The sequence below is a fragment of the Octodon degus genome, unplaced genomic scaffold (assembly GCF_000260255.1).
Source record: "Octodon degus isolate 3935 unplaced genomic scaffold, OctDeg1.0 scaffold00012, whole genome shotgun sequence".
Lineage (NCBI taxonomy): Eukaryota > Metazoa > Chordata > Mammalia > Rodentia > Octodontidae > Octodon > Octodon degus.
The window spans coordinates 11,400,989-11,423,159 of record NW_004524588.1 but is presented as its reverse complement, the minus strand read 5'-3'; the positions used below and the strand labels follow the sequence as shown (position 1 = coordinate 11,423,159).

The 22,171-nt window shown below is 37.8% G+C and overlaps 2 protein-coding genes across 2 annotated transcripts in view; one reads left to right on the top strand and one right to left on the bottom strand.

Moving 5' to 3' along the window:
* Nucleotides 1-1,533: 1,533 nt before the first annotated feature.
* Btg4 (BTG anti-proliferation factor 4) lies at nucleotides 1,534-17,530 on the bottom strand. Its single transcript, XM_004626209.2, has 6 exons — nucleotides 17,260-17,530; nucleotides 11,597-11,732; nucleotides 5,019-5,217; nucleotides 4,417-4,551; nucleotides 3,358-3,556; nucleotides 1,534-1,766 (listed from the first exon to the last, which is right to left on the bottom strand). The coding sequence occupies exons 3-6, from the start codon at nucleotides 5,189-5,191 to the stop codon at nucleotides 1,578-1,580; spliced, it is 696 nt and encodes a 231-aa protein (XP_004626266.1). The 5' UTR covers nucleotides 5,192-5,217; nucleotides 11,597-11,732; nucleotides 17,260-17,530; the 3' UTR covers nucleotides 1,534-1,577.
* Nucleotides 15,245-22,171, top strand: part of CUNH11orf88 (chromosome unknown C11orf88 homolog) — a 30,735-nt gene continuing 23,808 nt past the window's right edge. The window contains exons 1-3 of the mRNA XM_023709568.1: nucleotides 15,245-15,485; nucleotides 18,941-19,394; nucleotides 20,419-20,489. Coding sequence (XP_023565336.1) covers nucleotides 19,172-19,394; nucleotides 20,419-20,489 — 294 coding nt within the window. The 5' untranslated portion in view covers nucleotides 15,245-15,485; nucleotides 18,941-19,171. The remainder of the gene's footprint in view (nucleotides 15,486-18,940; nucleotides 19,395-20,418; nucleotides 20,490-22,171) is intronic.

The window sequence follows — 22,171 nt, the reverse complement described above, 5'->3', positions numbered from 1 at the left end:
CTTAATGAATAGAATGATTTTTTCTAATGGTGTTTGTAAGTAGGATCACAAGTCTGCATCCTGTACAGCAATTAACCACTGAGAAGAATGTATGCAGTGTATTATTTGTTGAAACTGTACTTTCAATTTGATTTGAAACTGTCTCATTGCTATATGTTTATCAATAAAACTTTGAAAAGAAAAAAAAGGGGGGTCACCTAAAAAAGTAAATGAGCATTGTTTGTATGAGTATCAGTGAGTTCAGAAAAATCAAACTGGCCACAGATCTTTCCACAGCAACGCACAATGCCAGAAGGGTTAATGTGACATCCATGAAATGAAAAGGCAGAGAAAACATGCCCTAAAGTTATCTTTCAAATGAATTCATAGAATTTAACACTTATAAGCTATTTTTGAAAAAGTTTATTAATAAAATCCAGCTAACCAAAGGTGGAACAAAACATACCTCACACATTGATGAGCATTTAATCCATTTAAATATAGAACTATAAACAAAATTATGGGGTTGGAATAGAACATAAATTTTAAAGTTGACATAAAAATAACATGGGACAAAGGGACAAAAAGTTAAGAAAGCTAATTCTATAGTTGGCATAGCAACAGATACTCAATATATATAAAATGTAGGCAGGTGGTTAAAGACTGTTCCAGTTTCCTGCTGTTTTTCTTTTTCAATTCTACAGAAAACTTGAAAAAGTTTTGTGGTAGAAAAGCTACTAGACATTTTAGTACTACTTCAGTTTTTTTTTCTAAAATTGAATAAACTTAAATTCAAATATTAACTACTGCCTCTAGTATGAGATTCTTATCAAATTACTTGTCTGCATATTCATTTTTACATCTGTACATATACACAAAGAATGGAAAGATGGTCACCATCAATGTTAATAATGATCAGCTTTAGCTGGATGGTAGGTATTTTTATTTCTTCATGGTATGTTGTCCTATTTAGTTTGATTTCCTTATAAGAAGCAAGTATCATTTTTATAAAATAAATTATTAAATCTTATAAAGTTTTAAAGATATAAGGGAATTTTGTATGTTAAAAGAATAATTCTTAAACTCTTACTAAATTTGTGAAATTGAACAATGGTAGCAAGAAATAAAGTTGAAGTCAGAGCACTATTATTGGATCATTCTTACCTAAGTGAAAGTCTACTTTTAAAATAATTACTAATGAAGAAAAACAAACTTTTAAAACTTTCTGCCAACAATCAATCCATATAGTATTAAAACACAGTATGTTTATTTAAATTGTTACTTTTCATAATTCATTGAATTTTATCACAGGTTAATGTCTTCATTCTACTACCTTACTGGGTGTATTAAGTGTTAACAACAAATTTCATTAAAAAATTAAATGAAAATTAAAAGTATAGCTAAGAATAGTCTTCGTCCATGTGAGAGGATTTACCATTGTGCACGACAGTCCTTACTGTAACTAATTTTTTCTATTTCATGAAAATAACATGAAAAATAACATAAAAAACATTTCTCTCAAGTGGCTCAGCCTTATTTTCATCATAGCAAATACAAAGCCTGTTCCTTAAGCTCTTGCACTGCACCTTGCCACCCTATTACCGGTTTGAGTTGATCCAGTGGTACCTGTCCACACGGTGCCCAGGGACAGGCCTGCAGCCCTTGTGGTTCCTAGGTGCAGCCTGATAAGCGGTTCGGCTCGCTAGGGCTCCCGCACAGCCATCTGCCACATTCTTTCTGCGGGGGACGTGGAACCAAGATGGGCAGGCCTGTTTCAGGTTTTCAGCCTGGAGGAAATGGAAATGAAAGTAGACAATCATCTTTGAAAATTTTACCAGAATTGAATATACCTTAAACTTAAATAAGCTTCTTTTATACATTTTAGAAAAACATTCTTTTTTTTTTTCCCTCAGAACCAGGTATTGAACTCAGGCCCTTGCGCTTGCCAGGGAAGCGCTTATTCCACTGAGCCATCTCCCCAGCCCCTTAGAAAAACATTCTTTAATCCAACTAAAATTTTTTTAAACATACATTCAAATTTGCGTGTATTCTGGGATTCTCCCCCACCTCATCCCAACGTGTCCCCTGCCACTCCATCCAAAACTGCCCAATCATGATCCCTAGGCCAAGAAGACCCAGAAAAGCCTTGGATAACATTCCAAGTGGTTGACACAGATGTTTCACAGATCTCATTTTGAGGAGATTCTGCCATAAATGAATTTTGTTGACTAAAGCCCTGACCCCTAGAGAGAAGAAAGCTAGGTCTAAAAATAAAGGCAAATGTTTTACTACATAGACTTAAATTATTACGCAAATAAAACTACATAGAAACTAATATATACACACACACATATATACATATAGTTTAAAAAACTAATACAACATGGATTAAAATAGTCTGACCTACGAATACATTGGGACTTTAAAGAGCAGGTGACTAAGAAGGAATCTGTAAGGCAGTAAGCACCCAAAATATTTCAGTAAATGGATACTTTTTGTCAAAGTATCTATTTCTTAAATGAGAATAGTCAGTCTTATGAAAAACGGTAAAACAGATACTTTACATGGAGCTAGTGAGATTACGAAAATATTTGGTCATATATCAAAAACCAGCTAAATGTCCTTAGCCAACAACCCAATAATTTCACGTCTGTGTATCAAACCTCAAGAAATAACTTGTAAGTCGGCGGCATTTTTAAATAAAATAACTGTGGAAACAACTAAAATATCAATTATAGTAAATTATAAGGGAATCAACTGAACATTAAAATGCTAAATTTTTAATTGCTTTAGCATTTTAACATATAAATGCTTAAGAAAATATACAAACAAACATACAAAGTATCAAATTCTAGATCAATGATTTTCAAACTGTGGGTTACGAAATCAATTTAAGTGTAGTTGGAAGAGTAGGGGACATGCTCCTATGAAACTCACTTCTTACATAAATGTGTATCTTTCAGTGGGTTGTGATTTTAAAAAAAAAAGTCTCAAGAAAAACTGCTTTTTAGTGGCAAGATCATAGTCTTTTGCTCTTTCCTGAGTGTTCCAAACTTTCTATAAATGGCATGTTATTTTTGATTGGCATAAAAAACTCTAATCGGATAGAATTTCAGTGGGAGGAAACCTGCATTTTCAAACACTGCAGGAAGAAACAGAACAACAAAATCACAGACCCTAAGAACTCAGCCAAGCAGAGGTAATGTATAAGGACTGGGCCACAAAAAAATTTTTGACAATATACTAACATTGTAGGGTTTTTATCTTTATATTCATTCGTTCATTCACTCACTCATTCCATGTTTTGTTTATACCAGGCACACTTTTTTTAGATTTAAAATAGAAAAATAAAAAATAGAAGAACAGGAGCACACTGACCTGATAGACACTCTTGGGATTGTTGACTTTAGGAATGACCTTGGAGTCCACGCTGCCACTTTCTTCATCAGAGGACGTGCCAGAGGAGTAGTCTAAGGAGGCTCTGTTAGCCGCATAACTGATCTGTTGAGTTAATTCCCATTCTTCCCATCTTCCTTTAAAAGAAGCAACTATAAATGGATGTTTTTTTTCACCATACCTAAATAGGAAAAGAAATTATTAAAAGAGATTCAACTTTCCACAAATTCTAACTCTAAACCTCTCTGGAGACAACATGCTAATTTTTAAAAGTCACTTTCAAATGGATAGATCTACAGAGTGAAGGACACTATGACCTTTGGATACTATACTATTATAATTAGGAAGGATATCCTGTAAAGATATCTTGATTAATTGCTCAAGAAAATGACAAAGACCAGTTTCTTTCAGTTCAACTAAGGACTAAATTGCCCCCATTGCAGGTAACTCTTCTTTCCTGATGTTGCCTGTAACACTGAGAAGTTACAAGTCTACGGCTTGCAACAGAGCACAGTGATCAAAGTCACACTGCAAGTATGCTGCAAAATCTTGGCACTTCCCACCTCATCTCCTCATTAAAATAAAGGTTTGCGAGCCCGGGAGATAGCTCAGTGGCATGAGCACCTTCCTGGCAAGCACAAGATCCTGAGTTTGATCCCCAGTACGAGCAAAAGAAAGAAAGAAAGAAAGAAAAGAAAAGTTTGCATTTAAAATCTCAACCAAGATTTTAAAATTGATTTAAAATCAATCCCCCGTAGTGCATGTTGTGCTGGCCCTGCCCCTGGGCACACTGAGCCAGCATCGAATCTGGGCATGGCTGCACATTCCTGTAATCCCAGCACTGGGGAGACTGAAAACAGGAGATCACTAAGCTGCGTAGTGAGACCTTGTACCAAATACATAAAAAATAATAAAATAATATAATCAAGCAGTATGTCCTCACTACTTTGGGAACACCATCTTTCACAAAGGTATAGAGACCTGACTAAAATAAACTTGCCTTCAGGGTTCACAGAGCACACAAACTATGAGAATACCCACCTACAGCACACTTGAAAGGGATCCACCCATATGGTCATCTCTTTTGGAAGTCCCAGATGAAAATAATTCACTTTACTCTCAGCACAAGCCCTTTTCAAAATAGGGTCACTATTCTGATTGTTTATTCGGATGCACCTTGAGAAGGGACAGGAAAGCGAAGGGAAATGACATGATGACAGGTATTTTGGCAAGAAAAAAAATCCTATTGTTGGTGCACTACTTGGTACACACAGCTCCCACCTTACTCTCACCTTCCCCTGCCCCGGCCTCCACTCTTACAAACAGGAGTCATGTATCAAGTTTTGACACGGTGGCTCAATGTTTAGCATTAAATCACATGATTAGTTTACCAGCTCTCACTGTATCCTGCATGGCAAACACAAGTCAGAAACCGTGTAGTCTACCTCATATACTGGCATTCACTCCATAATTTTCATCTCACTGTCAACTACATCTTTCTTTCAAGCTCATGTTCAAACAAATGAATTTGAGTCCATAAAACTTTCACGATTTGTAGACAGACAAGGAAGCATCTCATTACCCAGCAGGTGGCCACAGTTCCCAGGTGCCTTCCCCTCTCCAGGCCACTCACTAGCACTTACCTGAAGGCTTGCCCTTTAGAGGGGCAGATGGGGTGCCAGTGGCCTCGGTATGTTTCAAACAAGATTTTCATCAGCTTTTCTGCGAAGTCTTCTATTTGTCCTTTATTCAGTTTTTCATGTTTTTTCACCAGCCTTGTGACAAAGAAAACTGTTGCTGCAATTTCATCTCTCATGATTCAAGAACAATCTATGAGGATTTCTAAAACCACAAGGGGAAACGATAAGATATCATGCAGGAATAACAGCTTGACTATCAGTACGTAATTGCCAATTGGAAATTTTAGATCCCCAAGGTATTAAAACTAATTTTCTAGAAAGAAATCCTTGGTGAACTAAATAAGCACATTAACATTCATCAAACAGCAACACAACTAAGACCAACTTAACTTTCTAGTTTTATCATTGTTTAAAGAAAAAAATCTTTAAAACTGTACACCATTTAACAATTGAAATATTGTGGAAAATATATGGTTAAAATATCAAGTTAATAAAAGTTAATATAATATTTCATAATATGAAATATTAAGCTTAAAAAGATTCTAATACAAGGCAGTAAATTACACTAAGCATCACTTTCTTTAAAAATTTACAAATGGTAAAACTTTCCAAGAGAGAGCAGTTTGAAAAGTGGCTTATAAGGCTAAAATGTGGCTCTAAGGCTAAGATGAGTCAAGCAAATATTATACTTGCCAGAAAAATCTTTCTAGTCCCAACAAAAAAAATGGACCAGCGTTAGAAGACTATGGCGAATGATTACAACTCTTACTCATGCTTGCCCTGTGAGCGTTGGGCTGCAGTTTTTATAAGCTCGAACCCTAAAGGTCTGATCGGTTGCTCACCTTCCACAGGTGCTCTGCATTAGGATACTCACATTGATTTTTCCTGGATTCCATTGGAGTGCACCTTAGCATATGCAGAGTAGCTCATTTACAGTGCTTAAAGATTTTAATGCTAGATTTATATTTTCTATTTTGCTATTAAAATCTAATTTTTTATGACAAAGAACAAGAACAAACCCTTCTCCCTCTAATGCTAATACCCTAATTTCAGCTCTAATTCTGTCAACATATGAAAGAAGTTTGTTGTGTATTCTTTATAAAACTTAAGAGAACTATCTTTGAGTGGTCATTATGTCAACTGCACACATTTTTACTAAAATGTTTATAGAACAAACGGAAGAGATTTTAGCCTCACTAGTTCTCTAAGGATGATTCAGGTATTGCATGATTTGGGATTTCTAGGTTTCTTATTCTAAAATGCAATTTCTTGGATCTTATCCCAGATCTGCCAGGAAAATTCTAGTAAGCAAGACCTCATAGTCAGCCTTTAACAAGTTCCACAGATGATTATTATGCTGCATCTACTGAAAAGTGTAAGAATCACTACACCTGATATACATAAATCTTTAACACCTATGTTAGCGGTCACTCTTATTTCCTCTTAAGTAATTCACTCTCACAAAGAAACCCACTTTATTTCTTAAATGCTCCAAATATAACACTAATCAATCCTTCCTACCTACATGGAGCCAAATTTACTTCTTTGATTTTTCTGCATACATAGCCTGGTTTTTACTTCTGGATCTATGGATTACATCTATTCCTCTACCATAAAATGTTTCAAATACAGCTACTCAGCTTCCCAAGTCTTCTCTCTTTAGATATAAAGTATTCTCCTTCCTGTAGACATATGACATCTGGAAGAGCTTCAGGCATATCTTTAAAAGTCCAAGACCAGACTTGAATACAATTCTCCAAGAGTGCTCCACCAATAAAGACTAGCAGAGACCTCTGTCATTTTCCTTGCTCTGAATACTGTACGCAGGGCCTTACCTTCCATCCTTCCACTAACTCACACAACTCACAAGTGCTCTTTTTCACTAACTGATGTTTTGTCACATCATTCCCTTCCTGCTCACAACTTTTAAGAATGTGGGCTTTGTAGTCCAATGGACTGAGGTGTAAGGTGCAACCTTACAGCTGGACAACTTGCTAAACTACTCTCTGAAACGTTCCATGCTGCAGCTTACAATGAGAGGTACAACAGCGACCTCATAGGGTTACTATCAAGATTACAACAGATAAAATACCTGGTTTTTATTTGTACAGCAAGGCAATACAACAGAGTAGTTAAAATTCAACTATAAAACCTATCTTATGGGAAGAAAGCCTAGTCCTCTAGCTTACTAGAAACTTAGGGGAGTTTTTCAACCTCTCTAATCTTTAAGAACTACATGTGAGAAAGGATATGATATATGCTTGTGAAGGGCTTGGAGCTAGACTACTCACTTGGACCCTAGCTTAATCTACTGTGTGACCTTAGCAAGTTATTTGACTTTCTGTCCCTCATTTTCCTCATGTATATAACTACTATAACAACAGTACCAACATTGTAGGCTTATTGTGGGAATTAAGTGTAAAGTACCCAGAACAGAACCTGGTACTCAGTAAGTGCTCTATAAATGTTAGTGAGGTATTATTACTCTGCCAGTACCACAAACTACTGACTTGTGAAGTTCCTGTCAAGATTAAATTATAAAATTATATACAGCACTTAGTACAGTTGTGACATATAGCAGGTGCTCAAAAAATGGGCTTTGTCATTCACGAACTTAAAGCATTTTATATTTGTTCTATTACTATGTCATTTCTAATGCAGTGGGATTGAAATGCAGTATAAAACAACTACAACTCGTGGGAGGCCGAAGAGGAAGATGAAGGCCTGACTGGCCTCTTCTGTGAGTACGAGAGAGAAAGGCAAGAGGGCATGCCGGCACGCTGCAGGGAACACTGATACAGCTGAGACCCTGTGGTTTCTGTGATCTGTACCACGGGTGGTGGGAGGCAGAAGAATCCTGTTCTACTCTGATTGCCCGTGCCTGTGTCTGAGTGAAAGCCAAGGTGCGCCAGTCTCTTGGGGATTTGTGGAAGAGCAATAAGAGTCCTTTGTCCCCACACATTTTAACCTATTTTATGTCACTTTGCGTTTCATCTTCATTGCCCCCTGATCAGGTATGAGCTCATAGCCTGGCTCCTGACACATACTGGAGCTCTACCTATCATATTTCATTATGTGAAATATATTTTGTTTTCTTTTTGAAGTGTGGGGATTGAAACTAAGGACTTATGCATTCTAGGGAAACACTCTACCCCGAGCTCCACTCTCACCCCACTGTGTTTTATTTAGAACATTGCTACAGTAAGTCAAGATTGTGATCCTTACCTCATCATTCAATAAATTATCTTTTTGGTGTCCTGTCATCTGTATATTTGGTAAGATTAGCTATACCTGTGCCCTCCAATAAGTAATGAAAAACAAGTTGAATAAAGATCAAACCAAGTCTTTTGAGAAAAGTCTAGGCAATTCTTTTCTTTCCACTTTGAATAATAATTCTATCATACAGTGGAAAGCTACTCAATAGTGAAGACTTCACCAGTTACCTTGCCAAATCTGTATGCAGTACAGTATTCCTTTAATATGCCCTTTCATGTAAGAAGGCAATTTAAATTGACATGCCTTGTTCTTTAGGAGCTGCTGCTATTTCAAGTAATCCCAACTTCCATGGTATTCAGAAACTGGTAGAATGTTTAAGAAGTTTCCCTCATTTGAGACCAACATTATTGGTTTGCAATCTAAGGCTCTATTTTCATTTTAAAATAAACATGATGCTATGTAATTGTCTCCAGTATTTCATTTTATGTTAGTAGGTCATCATTAATAAAGTAATGAAGTTTCACCATTCACATAACTTGAGCAAGAGGTAGACTAAAAAAGAAAATGTGACAACATTCATAATTGAGTGCAGTAGAACACATTAATATCTGTTATGTGGATTTACTAAGGCTTATGTAGGACCATAACTTGATCTTAAAAAGTTGCTGAAAAAAAAAGTTGCTTAAGAATAATGAATTAGTGAGACTGGATATGGTGGCACATGCCTGTAATCCTAGCACTTGGGCAGCTGAAAGCAGGAGGACCACTATGAATCCAATCTATGTAGTGAGACCCTGTAGACCTGTAGTAAAAAATACATTTTAAAATGTAAAAAAAAGAATAAATTTGTAAAAAGAATGCATAATTCTGAACTATCAACAGGTCAAAATTTATATAGAGAGTAATGCATGAATCTGGTATTTATAATCGTTATTAATCTAATATTTATAACTAAGCTTCAAATCCTAATTTAGAAATTAAAAGTACTTTGGTTTCATAAAATTATCATTCAAAATTCTAGTACTAACCTAGTAAAACTACCATTACACCTAAAAATGATATTCAATGATTTCATAGATTTAAAGCTTAATGGTCACATTTATGTCTAAACCCCATAATTTGTGTTTCTTAACTATAATCTGTTTTCATAAAATAAAGTCAAGAGGCCAGGGAGATGGCTCAGTAGAATAAGCGCTTGCCTGGCAAGCACAAGGGTCTGAGTTCAATCCCCTATTCTGCAAAATAAATAAATAAATAATCCAATAATAAAATAAAGTCAAGAAACCTAATTTATATCTCCACTTTTTCTATGATCATGGGCAAATTAGTAAATCTGTACCTTTGATGTATCTAATTCTCTGTCTCAATTTAGCTGTCCTGACTTCAGGAAAAATAAAGGTACAATAAGAGGTGTAACAGGAAATATAAAACATAAAATATGTATAAAATAAATTTTACTTAGAAGGTTAAAATGAATAGAAAGCCAAAATATTAATCATTAGAATGTACAGGGGGGACAATCTGCTTGGGCTCCCCCTCCTGTCCCTCTCTTGGACAGGAACTTTCTTTCCCCCCAATAAATCTATTCTGCTCATAAAAAAAAGAGTGCACTGTTTCAGCCTACTAAGAAGATGAAAAGTATACCTAGTGGCAGCCATACATACAAAAGATGAAATATTTCAAGTAGCTAAAAAAATTCAAATATATTCTGAAGACAGAGATGCAAGAATTTATTATTCTAAAGTCATTCAATAACCTAATTGCCTATAGTAATATTGGTATTGCTATTTTGAAACAATCATGTGACTATATAATAGAAAAACAATATAGTAGGGTAACGCAAATATGTAGTTATATGAACTAGGGCTTTCAATGTAAGGAAATAGGATAAAAGGGCAAAACCAAGAAATTAACTTAAAATCTTGTAGCTAGACTTGATGTAGAAATATTAATATAAATTTGTGACTTTTTAAAAAGATGTATTTTTCTGTCCACTGAAATGATCAAGATTCAATGAGGACACCTATTACTCATTTTGTGGTCTCTAAATACTGTTCCCTTCTTTTAAAAAATCTACTTGGAGAAATGACAGTTGTAATTCAGGTAATGTATTACATGAGCCTGGAATGTCTTATTCCAGAAAGCAAGGAAATTGTTTTAAAAATATTACTGGGTGATATCAAAAGACACAAGAGCCAATATGAAGTGCTTTCCTCAGCTAAAATAAATCAATTTAAACATTACAATAGTGGTAATAGAATATACTATAGCACCTGGCAGGCTATAATGGTGTGATTGTCAAGAACCTTCAGCAGAATAGGCTGAGGGGGAATACAGATTTGAGTGTCTGCCCTGCCCACTGTGTTATCATTCATGTTTGGAAAGTATGAAAAATGGTAAATATAAGGACTATCAGGATGTATGGCTGAGTATTTTGGATAAAAGAATGACAATTTAAGATTTATTTAAGGTTAGTTCATTCCAATTTGGTAAGTACTTAAATGTCTACTATCTGCCTAGAATATATGAAATTGAGTGACAGTGAGACCTCAATGCTTTTATACCTCCACAGTATCTTATTTATTTCAGTTTTCTGGGATGTTTCTTATTCTCTCATGCCCAAATTACATTTCAGAATCACCTGAAGTACTGTTAGAAATACTGATTCCTGCCTCCTGCTTCCTGACATCTGATTGAATTGGTATGGAGCACCACCTGGGCATCAAGATTTTGTTAAAGCTATAGGTCTTGCTTTATCTTGGTCTTAGCCATCCAGCAGAAAAGTATAAAAACAAGGTATAAAAAGTAAAGCCATATTAATATGCTGAGCTGTAAAAGGCTCAAGTCAACAACTGACACTGCCAGTCCTATGGATAACCCACTACTATTATGGACTACTGGACTATACTGGAATATTTTGCTGAATTCACGCACCTACAGTACTTAAATTGAAATAGAATACCTATCTCTGACAAAAAAGGGGATACAAGTGAAAGACCATTTTGTATCTGTATATACAAAAATAGGATAATATATAGCTATTGTCTCTTAATTCAATGAGAAGAAAGATTCATTCTAATAGTGTTTGTGGACAGGATATCATGTCTGCATCTTGTACTATGAATAACCACTAAGAAGACAACAATATACAATGCATTAATTATTGAAACTGTCCTACTAATCAGTTTTGAAATTGTCTCATTGCTACGTGTTTCTCAATAAAATTAATTTTTAAAAAAGATTTTTTAAAGCACAACTGATTCTAAGATACAGCAAAGGTAGAAAACTCACAGAATAGATTTATCTTGCATATAAAATAGCTCTTATTTTATCTATTTAACTACCTAATAATGCCTTACACTTACCAGATTATGACAAATTTGAATTTTTCTCTCTTTTCTAGCCATTTTTCAGATAACTTTTGCAGTTTTTTTCAATTTCTCTTAGTGACAAATGTTCCTCAGGGCAACTCCTGGATTACTGCTGAAATATTATCTGGTTCTGAAGTAAAGGCAACATACACATTAGCAAACACACAAAATTTGCCACTAGAAATGGCTAGTGTGACTCTACATTTTTAAAATGGTGCCAGGTATCTAATAATTTTTTGTTATTTTGCTTTCCTCCCTGATGACTCACTGATCCATTACACTTTGAGTTGACAAAGCACATTATCTGATGAGGTTCAAAATCCTCTCTTAGCATTATTTTTTTGCAACAGGCCCAAGCAGGCCTTGGAAGTTATGAATAGAACTCTAGAATAACAATGTACTTAGATTTCAGGAAAGAACAATCAGACAGAAACTAAACATTACATTAAAAAACTTCCTTCAGTTACTTGTTTACTATACCTCAAACACTTGATTTAAGTCACCTCCTTTGCATTAATAACAATTACCCTTCCTGGTATAAGTAGCATTCGCTTAGGGGCTCCTTACTGACCATGTACTGCATGTTAGATACTGCTATTGAATATTCAACAAATTTCAACTTTTCTTTTCAATAGGCTGATAATCTTGAGAAGGAAATTATACACACACACACACACACACACACACGCACACTTGACTGTGAGTGAAGGGTTTGAGAAATAAAATAGAAAAAGATTACTCCAAGTTTCAAGCATTAGTAACCAAGAGAAAAATGTTATCATTGAAATGATTAAGGCATTCGGTAAAAGAACCAGTATAAAGCAAATGAAGAAGAGCTCAGATTGAAGCATATTGAGTTCTATGGCAATCAGGCACCCAGGAATAATGACCATTGAAAAGACAGCAGACTTTAGCAGAAGGCCAGACTCAGGAGGCTGAGATAGGAGTATCATTGCAAGTTTGATGCCAGCCTGGACTACATAGTGCATTCAAGGTCAACCTGGACTACACAGTGAAACTGTACCAAAGAGAGAGAGAGAGAGAGAGAGAGAGAGAGAGAGAGAGAGAGAGAGAGAGAGAAGATCCATACTGGTACAGCCTAATCCAACCTTATATTTAAGTAGAAAGTAAAATGCTAAAAATTGAAGGACATAAATCACTTCTCCCATTGTTCTTGTAGAATGTTTAAAATTCCCATTATAAGACATTTATTCCCTTGTGTAAGACACTGTCTTCTAAGGTTTTCTTCTTGGAAAGATCAGATGAGTTAGTTATCCATGCTACAACAGGATGGTGCTCTGTCTGCAGAGGCTGGGTAAGGATATTAATCCAGGCTGAGGCACCAGAGAAGCGGGAAGAATGAGGCTCTGGCCATTTGCACTGAGGATGAACAATAGGAAGTGAAGCTTCAGAGATATATTTGACCTTATTTTGCCATTAGCAGGGAATCAAATGGAATAAAACATGAAAATTACTTGTCACCTTGTGCACACAATAGTTTCCAAAACTGCACTTCTTCACTTTCAAATGGGGAAGTTCAACTTGATCACTAAGAGATAGTTGAACCATAAATTTTATCAATTAAAAAAATTGTGTCTATATTCTACAGTTGTCTTCTTTCTGGAAATCACTTGCCATTTTTAGAAACTGGACCAACACTACCTAAGCTACTGTGTGCCTACCCTTGGGGTTGACAATCCTACTGGGCAACAGTTGCGGTACTGTCTGTGTGCACTAAATAAAACCCTGCTGTTTCCATTTCTCCGTCACTGTGAGTATCTCCGGAGTGTTATCACCAGAACACTTACCGCCTTTCTAACCTTATTTCCCTAATGAATAAGGTTAGGGAATGATAAGGAGAGACTCACGGCTCTCCCAATTGGCCACATATATTATCATCTCCATGAATTTGTGTTTCTCCTGCCTGCTACCAAAACATTTTTCTTCATCTGTGTCTTACTTTCCCTTTTCTATCTGGAATCAGCTCAGTCCCCTGTCCCACATAGTCTTGTCTCTCCCTTAAACTTTGGAAATATTCCTTTTTACTTCAATGCTAGCTATAATGACACACTAGTATTGAGGGTTCCTGAACAACCTATTGTCTAATTATTTTGATCTGTAGTATATTTCTATGTGATACAAATATATAACAAATATTTCATTTATACATTGATATATTATGTTAATATTAATTTATATATGAATACTATGTTGTATTAATATGATTAACTTAAGTTGACAGTCTTTTGTGTGTGTGTGTGTGTGTGTGTGTGTGTGTATTTAGTACAAAGGTCTACAGGGTCTCACTACATAGATCTGACTCATAGTGATCCTTCTATTTTCAGCCTCCCAAGCACTGGGAGTACAGCAGCACACCACCACACCCAATCTCAGTCACCATCTCAGCGCACCCTGGGTGCGGGGCCAGCACGGCAGGCCGGGGATCGAACCCTGGCCACTGAGCTCTGCCTAAGCAGGCGCTTTAGTCTGCTGAGCTATCTGGCTGGCTCTAAATTGACAATCTTAATCCTTTATGTGTACAAACTGTCTGTCTGTCCAACTAGATCATAACCCCTGGAGGCTGTGTTCTCTAAAGATAGAAGATAGCCAAGATGTTGGCTTCTATGCTGAAGCTGTAAGAGCTCCAGCAACTATAATTCTGAAGATTAATTTTGTTATTCTTTCTGATTTACCTAAAAAAATAAGATAACATTTTAATATTGAAAGCGACAATATTGATTAATTGATAAATATAAGCAAGAAGCTAATTAAGAATATACTGCACTCATCCTAATGAGAGTACAATGAAAGAGAACCAGAAGTACTGAATTATAAAAACTGCTGGCACTACATTTTGGTTCAAATGAAAACTCCTCTCTTGCCTAACCAGATTCATCGATTTTGTTTTTCAAAGGCACAAAATTAACTTCAATTCAGTGCTGCACCAATGTATAAACTAGTTCCTAAGTACTGTACTATCATGAATGTTAATAAATTAATCTGACAGTTGATGAACTACAGGAAAACCTAAATGTTGCTTTCTGCTTTTCAAGAGAAAATACTCATTTAAAACATAGCTTCTTTGAAGCTGCTAAAATCCAAATCAGCAGTTTCTAACCAGTCTCATTTTTCACTTCTTCCCTCAGATACCCTTCAAAAGCCACAGAAGACAGGCATGTTCAGATGGCGCATCTGTCTGAGGTGAAGGGAAGGAGTGCATTGTTTCCACCATGTGTCATTCTCAACTCCCATCAATTTTATCTGTTAGCTAGGAAGGATAAATTAAGCCAACATAAATTTTCCAAAGCTAAAGTAGAATGGACATATGTGTCTGTGGCACTCTTCGGTTTCCTCCTGGTCACCAACCTCACCTCAACTTCTTAGCACTCCCTCCCCATCTCCCTGATCACCAAAAGCCCAGAAATTAAAAGGGTAAACAATTCCCTTGAAAGGTCCCTTCCTGCGTGTCTAAAACAAATGCAATCTTCTGTTTGGGCATTTTTAACACCAGGAGCATTCTTACTTAGATTAAATCATGGGTCTCCCTGATCTCCAGGCATGCCTAGACATGAATCATAAAGGCGATGAGATTGTTGGAGTTTCTCTAGTAACTGCAGGCCAAATCAACAGCAACCCTAAGAACAAGCATTCTTTTTTTACTTAATTGTTTTTTTTTCAAACAGAACTAGGCGACACATTTTTTGTCGTTTTTCAGTTGGACTACATACAAAATGAACTGCATTTTTAAAAATTTCAAGGGATCATGCATCTTGATGACTTTTATACATACATACTTTTAAATAACTTGGAAGAAAATTTTAAAAATCTAACTTTCAAGGCAGCTAGCACAACTATTACTTTGGATGGCAGCAATCCATCTCAGGTAAGATTATTTCAGATGTAACTAATAATCAAAAAAATCTATTACAAGCATTCACTATTTTATTGACTAAAAATGACTAATAATTTGAAAGAACACAACTGTTTCTATATGTTCACAGAATTTATACATCTGCATTTTGTTTATGGATAGACTATTTCACTCATTTTATTTATATATGTATATTTGAATGAGTATAATTTATGTAATGTATTCTACAAGATTGTTACTCTCCAAAATATATAAGGTGAATGAATAGAAAATAGTTATTCACAAGTGATCTAACCTTTACAATTTAATTTTACAATTAACACTTTTTACCTCAACTTGATTTCTTACTCTTCATTTTGAACAATCTATGCCTTTGGCAAAAAATATGCTCTCTTTCATAATCAAAAATAATACTGTCAACCTACTCAAACTCATCGTCTTGTATTAGTAGTTTGAGTTTGAAAATAGATTGGTCTGGGTGGCCTCGTCCCTGTTCATGTTACTAGCAGCATCTTTGAAATTATTTGCTGGTTTTAGGGAATCAACCAATTGTAAATTTGCCTTTGTGGAAAATAATTTAGAACTAAGCCTTCAGGGTCAACAATGAATGCTCTACACTGATGATGACTATATTCTTGGAGAGGGAGCTACTTTCAACTGAGTTCCAAAAAATATGTAATTAGAAAATATTTATCTCCTCCTGACTCTTCCATTATTGCCAGCAATCATCTGTAACTGTCCCTTTTACCCAATCTACTCCAAATACAAACACAACCACATTATCAGATGTAAAACTGTCAGAACAGAAAAATCTGTCACAAGCCATTGTTTCTCAGACCTTCAAGGACCTCACCCTGAGTATCTGAACTTACTTTTGCTTCAAGGACGTACTCAGATCTCATCTTTATGAATCTTCTCTGGCATCCCTCCTTCTAGTTCTCCCACCAAAGCCCACCCAGTTTGGTGATTTTGATATATTGTCTTGAATGATAAATTTGCTCCATAGCACTGTCCTAGACTATAAAGAGTGGAATAGACGTCTGTAAGTGCTGAACATACACTAAATATGTGCTGGAGGTAGGAACAGCTTTGCCTAAGGCTGACCTCGAGAGTACCAAGCTCTGGCTTTAATCTCTAAAGGAGCACACTTTGCTCTAACTGACCAAGTGGCTCACTGTCCAACGGGAAGATCCAGCCCTAACCTCATCAGGCAGGCAGGCGTATAAGAGTAGCCAGAAGACCAAAGACTGAGGAACACAGTCAGAGGCCACTGAGGCCCACTGCTACTTGGAAGCTCCTGGGAAGCTCATTCTGAGCAGAAGATGAAAACTGCGGTGAAGGTTGGTGTGACAATTGGGGGGGGGGAGGGCACTTGCCGGGGCTTCTTGAGGATTGCCAGAGGAGGAAGGAGCTCTTGACCCTCCTGCTATACCCAGGAGGGAACCGAGTCTAGAATCTGCGCCTCCACCGCCAGGCCTCTCCGCCAGGCCCCCTGGGGCGCCACCGCCCCTCCCCCGCCGCCCCTCCCGCGCCATCCCTCCCCTCGCGCCGCCCCGCCCCCTCGGCTGCAGGGTTCCAGGGCGGTTGGCCGGGCACAGCCGGGTCACTCGGCCCCTGGGAGCTGCACCGGGTTGTGAGGGTGACTCGAGGGTTTGGGCAGGGAACTAAAGAGAAGTTTTCTGAGGCGGGCCATACCTGGCGTGAGAGAAGAGCGAGGGGAAAGGGAAGCAGAGGCGAGGGCGGGGAGGTGCGGGATGCGGGAAGGGGAGCCGGCGCCCGGGGTCACCTGGGGTTGCGGGCGCCGCCTGGGGGTGCGGGGCCCTGGGGCAGCGCCGCCCCTCAGCTGTTTGTTCCGCCACGGCCAGTGGGGGCGGCCGGGCGGGGATGACCCGGAGCACGGAGGCGTCCTCGGGAGACGTCGTCCCTGCCCCTCGCCCCAAGCGCTCCTTGGCGTCGCCGGCGGCTGGTGTCCGTCCTCGCCCGCAGCTCGGGGACTGCGCCTGGACTCCGCGGACGCCGGGAGCTGCGGCAGGCGCCGGTGCTCGGTTTGTAGGCAGTGTAATTAGCTGATTGTGCCGCAGTGCTGACAATCACTAACTCCACTGCCATCAAAACAAGGCACAGCGTCGTCTCCGCCCTGCGGGGTCCGCGAGGAGAAGCGGCGCCGGGAGCCGTGGGCGTCAGCGGCGTCCGGAGCACGTTGTTGGAGCCAGCGAGCGAGCGAGCACCCAGAAACGCCGCCTGCCGGCCCAGAGGCGAGTCCTGTGCAAGGAAAGCCCTCTTGTGACGACAGTTACTGCTGGGTGCTCTGGCTCATCGTGCTTATTTCTCCCTAGTTAGTAAGGGAGTCACCAAGACTGCGGTAGCCCACGATTTACCCATCACTACGTACGCAGGGACCAGCTTGGGGCTGCAGTTGTTGGGTTTTTGTTTTTTGTTTTTTTTTTTTTTTTTGCTTCTGTTTGTTTAGTCTAGTTACTAGGCAGTGTAGTTAGCTGATTGCTAATAGTACCAATCACTAACCACACGGCCAGGTAAAAAGATTGAGATTCGTCCAAACGGGCTGCTTATATAATGCCAACGTGGGGGAGCGGGCTATTGGAATACGCTGATACTACCCTTTCCTATTTACCACTTGCTCAGCCAAGAGAAAAAAAAACAGCATTTAGCTGCTTAAATATACTATACGTGTATGTGTATTTCTTTTTCAGTATTCTTTCAGGGTCTTAACCAAATAATTTTTAGACATTTTAGAGCAGATAATAAGTTTTTCCTTAGCTGACTGATCTGTAATAAAGGCTTTTGGTTGTAAATCTTTGAACTATCTTTTTGTAAAACTATAGTTAATGATATTTTGAAAAAATAAAGTGCCATGTAGACATAAATTGTGGCTATTACCACGTGTCCAGTTCCTTTCAATTGGCTTCCTGATGGTCATCTTAGTTCCTGCCACAGTAATCACATTTTTTTTAAATCTCTGAAATGGTTAAATTATTCTTATATTTTTTAAGAAAATCTCAGAGAGGTCCTCACACTTGCTAGTGCTGATATAAAATACACTAACAAAATTCATGAAGGAATTCCATGGATTCGTTAGATACATCCTTCTAGTAGGTACTCATTTAAAACCTTAGAACTACAGGCAACTTTTGGTAGAAATGATTAATAAATGCAGCTACAATTTACATGCAGCTTGTTCTAAGATTCATCATAAAAAAGAGAACACACTATATACATGAGTACCTCTAGGACCAGTTCTAGCCCCTAGCTCCCTCTGAGCTTACAGGGCCCAGATTGTCCTTAATAGTGAGTGCTGAGCCACAGACCTGCCTGGGAGGAGAAACTGGGGCAATGGAGCCAAGGAATTTCAAGGCGACTCAAATGTCTTTTGGTGGCTGTGGGAGCAAGTGGCAGGCTGAAGCTATGTAAGGGGCTAAAGTGCTCCTCCCTCCCCCCCACTCTGACAGGACTCGCCAAAAGTTGATTGGACTCGCCCCCCCCCCATCCACTTCGAGGCTGACTCCTAGACAGAGCGACCACACCTGCTACCACCACAGAAGTGGGCTTCCATGTGCTGGAACCCCTACAGCTACAGAAGAAACTAAAGGCCTCTGGCTGTGACTGTTACCGCTTTTTGGAGCAGGGGAGAGGGTCCAGAAGGAGGGGTGAAGGAGCTAGAAGAAGCGTCCTGAGTTGCCATGGAAGCGAGGCCCAGCTCAGCTCGCAGCTCAAGAACAGAGTACCGCGAGGTTTGCACTCCAGGATTACTGGTGTTTGCTGGCAGCTCGGAACAAGATAGCAACCTGGCTAAGCAGTTCTGGCTCAGGATGGCCATGTCTCCCACTAACGAGTCCCAGTTGACACTGACGAGGGGGAGTACTCAGCGTTTGCCTGTTGCAGGCTCTAAGAGCACTGTCTTAGGTAAGTAAAAAGTAGTGCTTCCTGGTGGTTAATTTCTCCTGCTTCATAACCGGGAACACAGCTGATCTCCTTCCAGAAAAAAAACTGCCCAGGCTAAATCTAAAATAAGACTCAAATGGCTGAAACTACACACTAATAGTAATAGCTGTATGCAAAAACATATACTGTATAAATAGTTTCTGAATCTTTCCAGCAGTCCTTCACCCTGCCCCAACCCCAAAAAAGATTGGAGATGTTACTGTTACATCTAAAACTACACGTTAAGTGTCCCTTAAATTATGACATTTATTTGTGAAATAGAATAATTCAAGGAAGATGGTACATGTCGGATATTAAGGACAGTAGTTTATATAATTGAGTTAAAACTCTAGAGAAAGTTGAAGGCAAATTAACTTTAGAAACCAAGTTTACTGACTGCTAACCCCTTAACAAGACCTAGGATATAAAAACTATTATAGGCATAGAAAATGCAAAAAGCATTAATGTTATGTCTTTTCTTTATTTCTCCTTTGTACTTTTAAGAGAAAAATCACTCCCAGCCTTCTCCTCCCAAGAATAACAGTAAGTACCAAGTTAAATGAGTTTCAACATCTGGATTCCTAGGTTTTTCAGAAAATAGGAATACATACAAAGGTACAGCTTTACATTTTGGCATAATATTCTGAATTGCATACTTAAGACCTTGCCTTAAGGACCACACCAGGTTATCCGTACAACAGTCCTTAAATTTCTCTAACAGGTTGAACACAAATGTAGAAATTAGAATCTCTGGCTCTATATTTATGCTCTCTATAAAGACATTTTCTTGTTTCTGTTGAGGTTTTTTCATTAAAGAAATTAGAGGGTCTGTGTAGCTACTGCTAATTAATTCAGCTTCCAATTACTTATGAATCTGGTTATAAGATGTCATGGCATACTATGTGTTTACCTCCCTACATTTTTACTGTTGCCCAATTTTATATCAATACTATTACAGAATCATGATAAAATTATTTTAGACTGAGTTTGACTTTATTTCCTCTAGCAACTACTGATGTCACTTCTGAAACCCTAAAGATTCAGGAAGCTGAGGAGAAAGCAAAATATCTCCAAAAGGTGGGCCAATATTTCAGGACATGTGGTTTTCATTAAATTTCTAAATAATCATAATTAATGAAAAATTATTGATTTATTTATGGATGCTAAGGATACTCTTTAACTTACATATATAAAAATAGGCTACTTTTGGCTCATTAACTTAGAAAACTTTTTTAGTATAATTTGAATGGAAAATTTTTAAAGTCCATTTAAGTTTGGCTAACTCTAGTCTCTGCAAAATTCCAAGAATGTATAAGAACAATAGAATCAGAGTCACACTTTTCCATGACACCCCAACTATACTGTCCTAAGAATAAAATTATTACAAGAACAGCAAAAGCCAAATAGAATTGATTGGCCAAAACTGAAGAAGTGGAATGGTCTGTCAGATAGGCCTGTTTTGACTCAAGTAGCTCCATTAATGTCATCAAGTCCACTGAGCAATGGCCCATTTTGGCAACATCCCTTGTCCACTTCCCATGATACAGGCACAACCTTTATCTCAGCAATTAAAACAGTGATTTATAACACCATTTCTTTTGGTTCATGGATTAACTTCTATTTCTGTAATTGTTCCTACTACACAAGCAAAGATAGAGGATTTGTTTTGGCCTAACGTCTTTAATCATTGGATACACTGGCAAACTCTGAAGGATAAATTGGAAAGTCTACATAAATTACAGAGCAATCCATTTTAGTTTGCTGGCCATAATCATTCGCTTTGTGGATTGCTGGTAATTCCTTCAAATGAATTGGGTGATTAAAAAATAGTATTTTCTTCTCTATTTAGGATATTAAGTACTGAATTTTATAGAAGGGCATTTTCTTTTTTCTTTTCTAGTACTGCTACTGGCACTGGAACTAGTACTTTTTCTTCTCTGGTACTGGAGAATGAACCCAGAGGTCCTCTAGCACTGCTCTATCATAGAGGTGTGCTATCCCCACACTTTTTAATTTTTTATTTTAAGATAGGATCTTAGATTTCTAGGCTGACTTTGTACTTATGATCCTCTTACCTCAGCCTCCCAAGTGGTTGAGACCACAAATGTGTACCACCAATCCCAGCTATATTAAAACTACATAAGAAATTTTCAAAACCTAATTTTCAATGAATTCAAAATCAGTAAGAATCCATTTCCTTGGTGCTTTAAGAATTTAATTTATGGGGGTGGGGAGATAGGTTGGCAGTCTAAACACCTGCCTGGCAAGCACAAGGAGCCAGGTTTGATCCCTGGTACCACACGCTGTGCCAGCCCAGCACTGAGCCAGCCATCAAAACTGGGCATGCCTGTAATCCCAGCACTAGAGAGGCTGACACAGGAGGACCACCATGAGTCTGATCTGTGTAGCAAGACCCTGTACCAAGTAAATAAATAATTTTTTAAAAAATTTAATTTTTATTGTATTTCATAATAGGATAGGATTAGAAATAAAGGGTTAAATTAATTATTTTATCAGCTTTTGTCCAGCCATATGACAATGATGTGTTGAAAGCTGTTTATTGTTCATCCAGGAGCATACTGCAACTTCTCTTGCCTGTTGAATTATGCTTTTTTGTTTCCTATATGCTACGTCTGGAGGTATTAAAATATTTCAAGTTTGTATAACTAGAAAATCTTACTTTTAGTTTTCAAAGGTATGTTTGCTAAGTATAAAATTCAAAGAGGGCAGATCTTTTTTTTCTTTCAGTCCTTTAATTA

What these genes read in the sequence shown, in the direction of transcription:
- Btg4 (XM_004626209.2), bottom strand. Translation starts at nt 5,191, where the DNA reads ATGAGAGATGAAATTGCAGCAACAGTTTTCTTTGTCACAAGGCTGGTG. An exon ending in TCTAAAGGGCAAGCCTTCAG is followed by an intron (nt 4,552 to 5,018) that starts GTAAGTGCTAGT and finishes TCCCTTCTCAAG; the next exon opens with GTGCATCCGAATAAACAATC. An exon ending in CCCTTTCAAGTGTGCTGTAG is followed by an intron (nt 3,557 to 4,416) that starts GTGGGTATTCTC and finishes TTTCCTATTTAG; the next exon opens with GTATGGTGAAAAAAAACATC.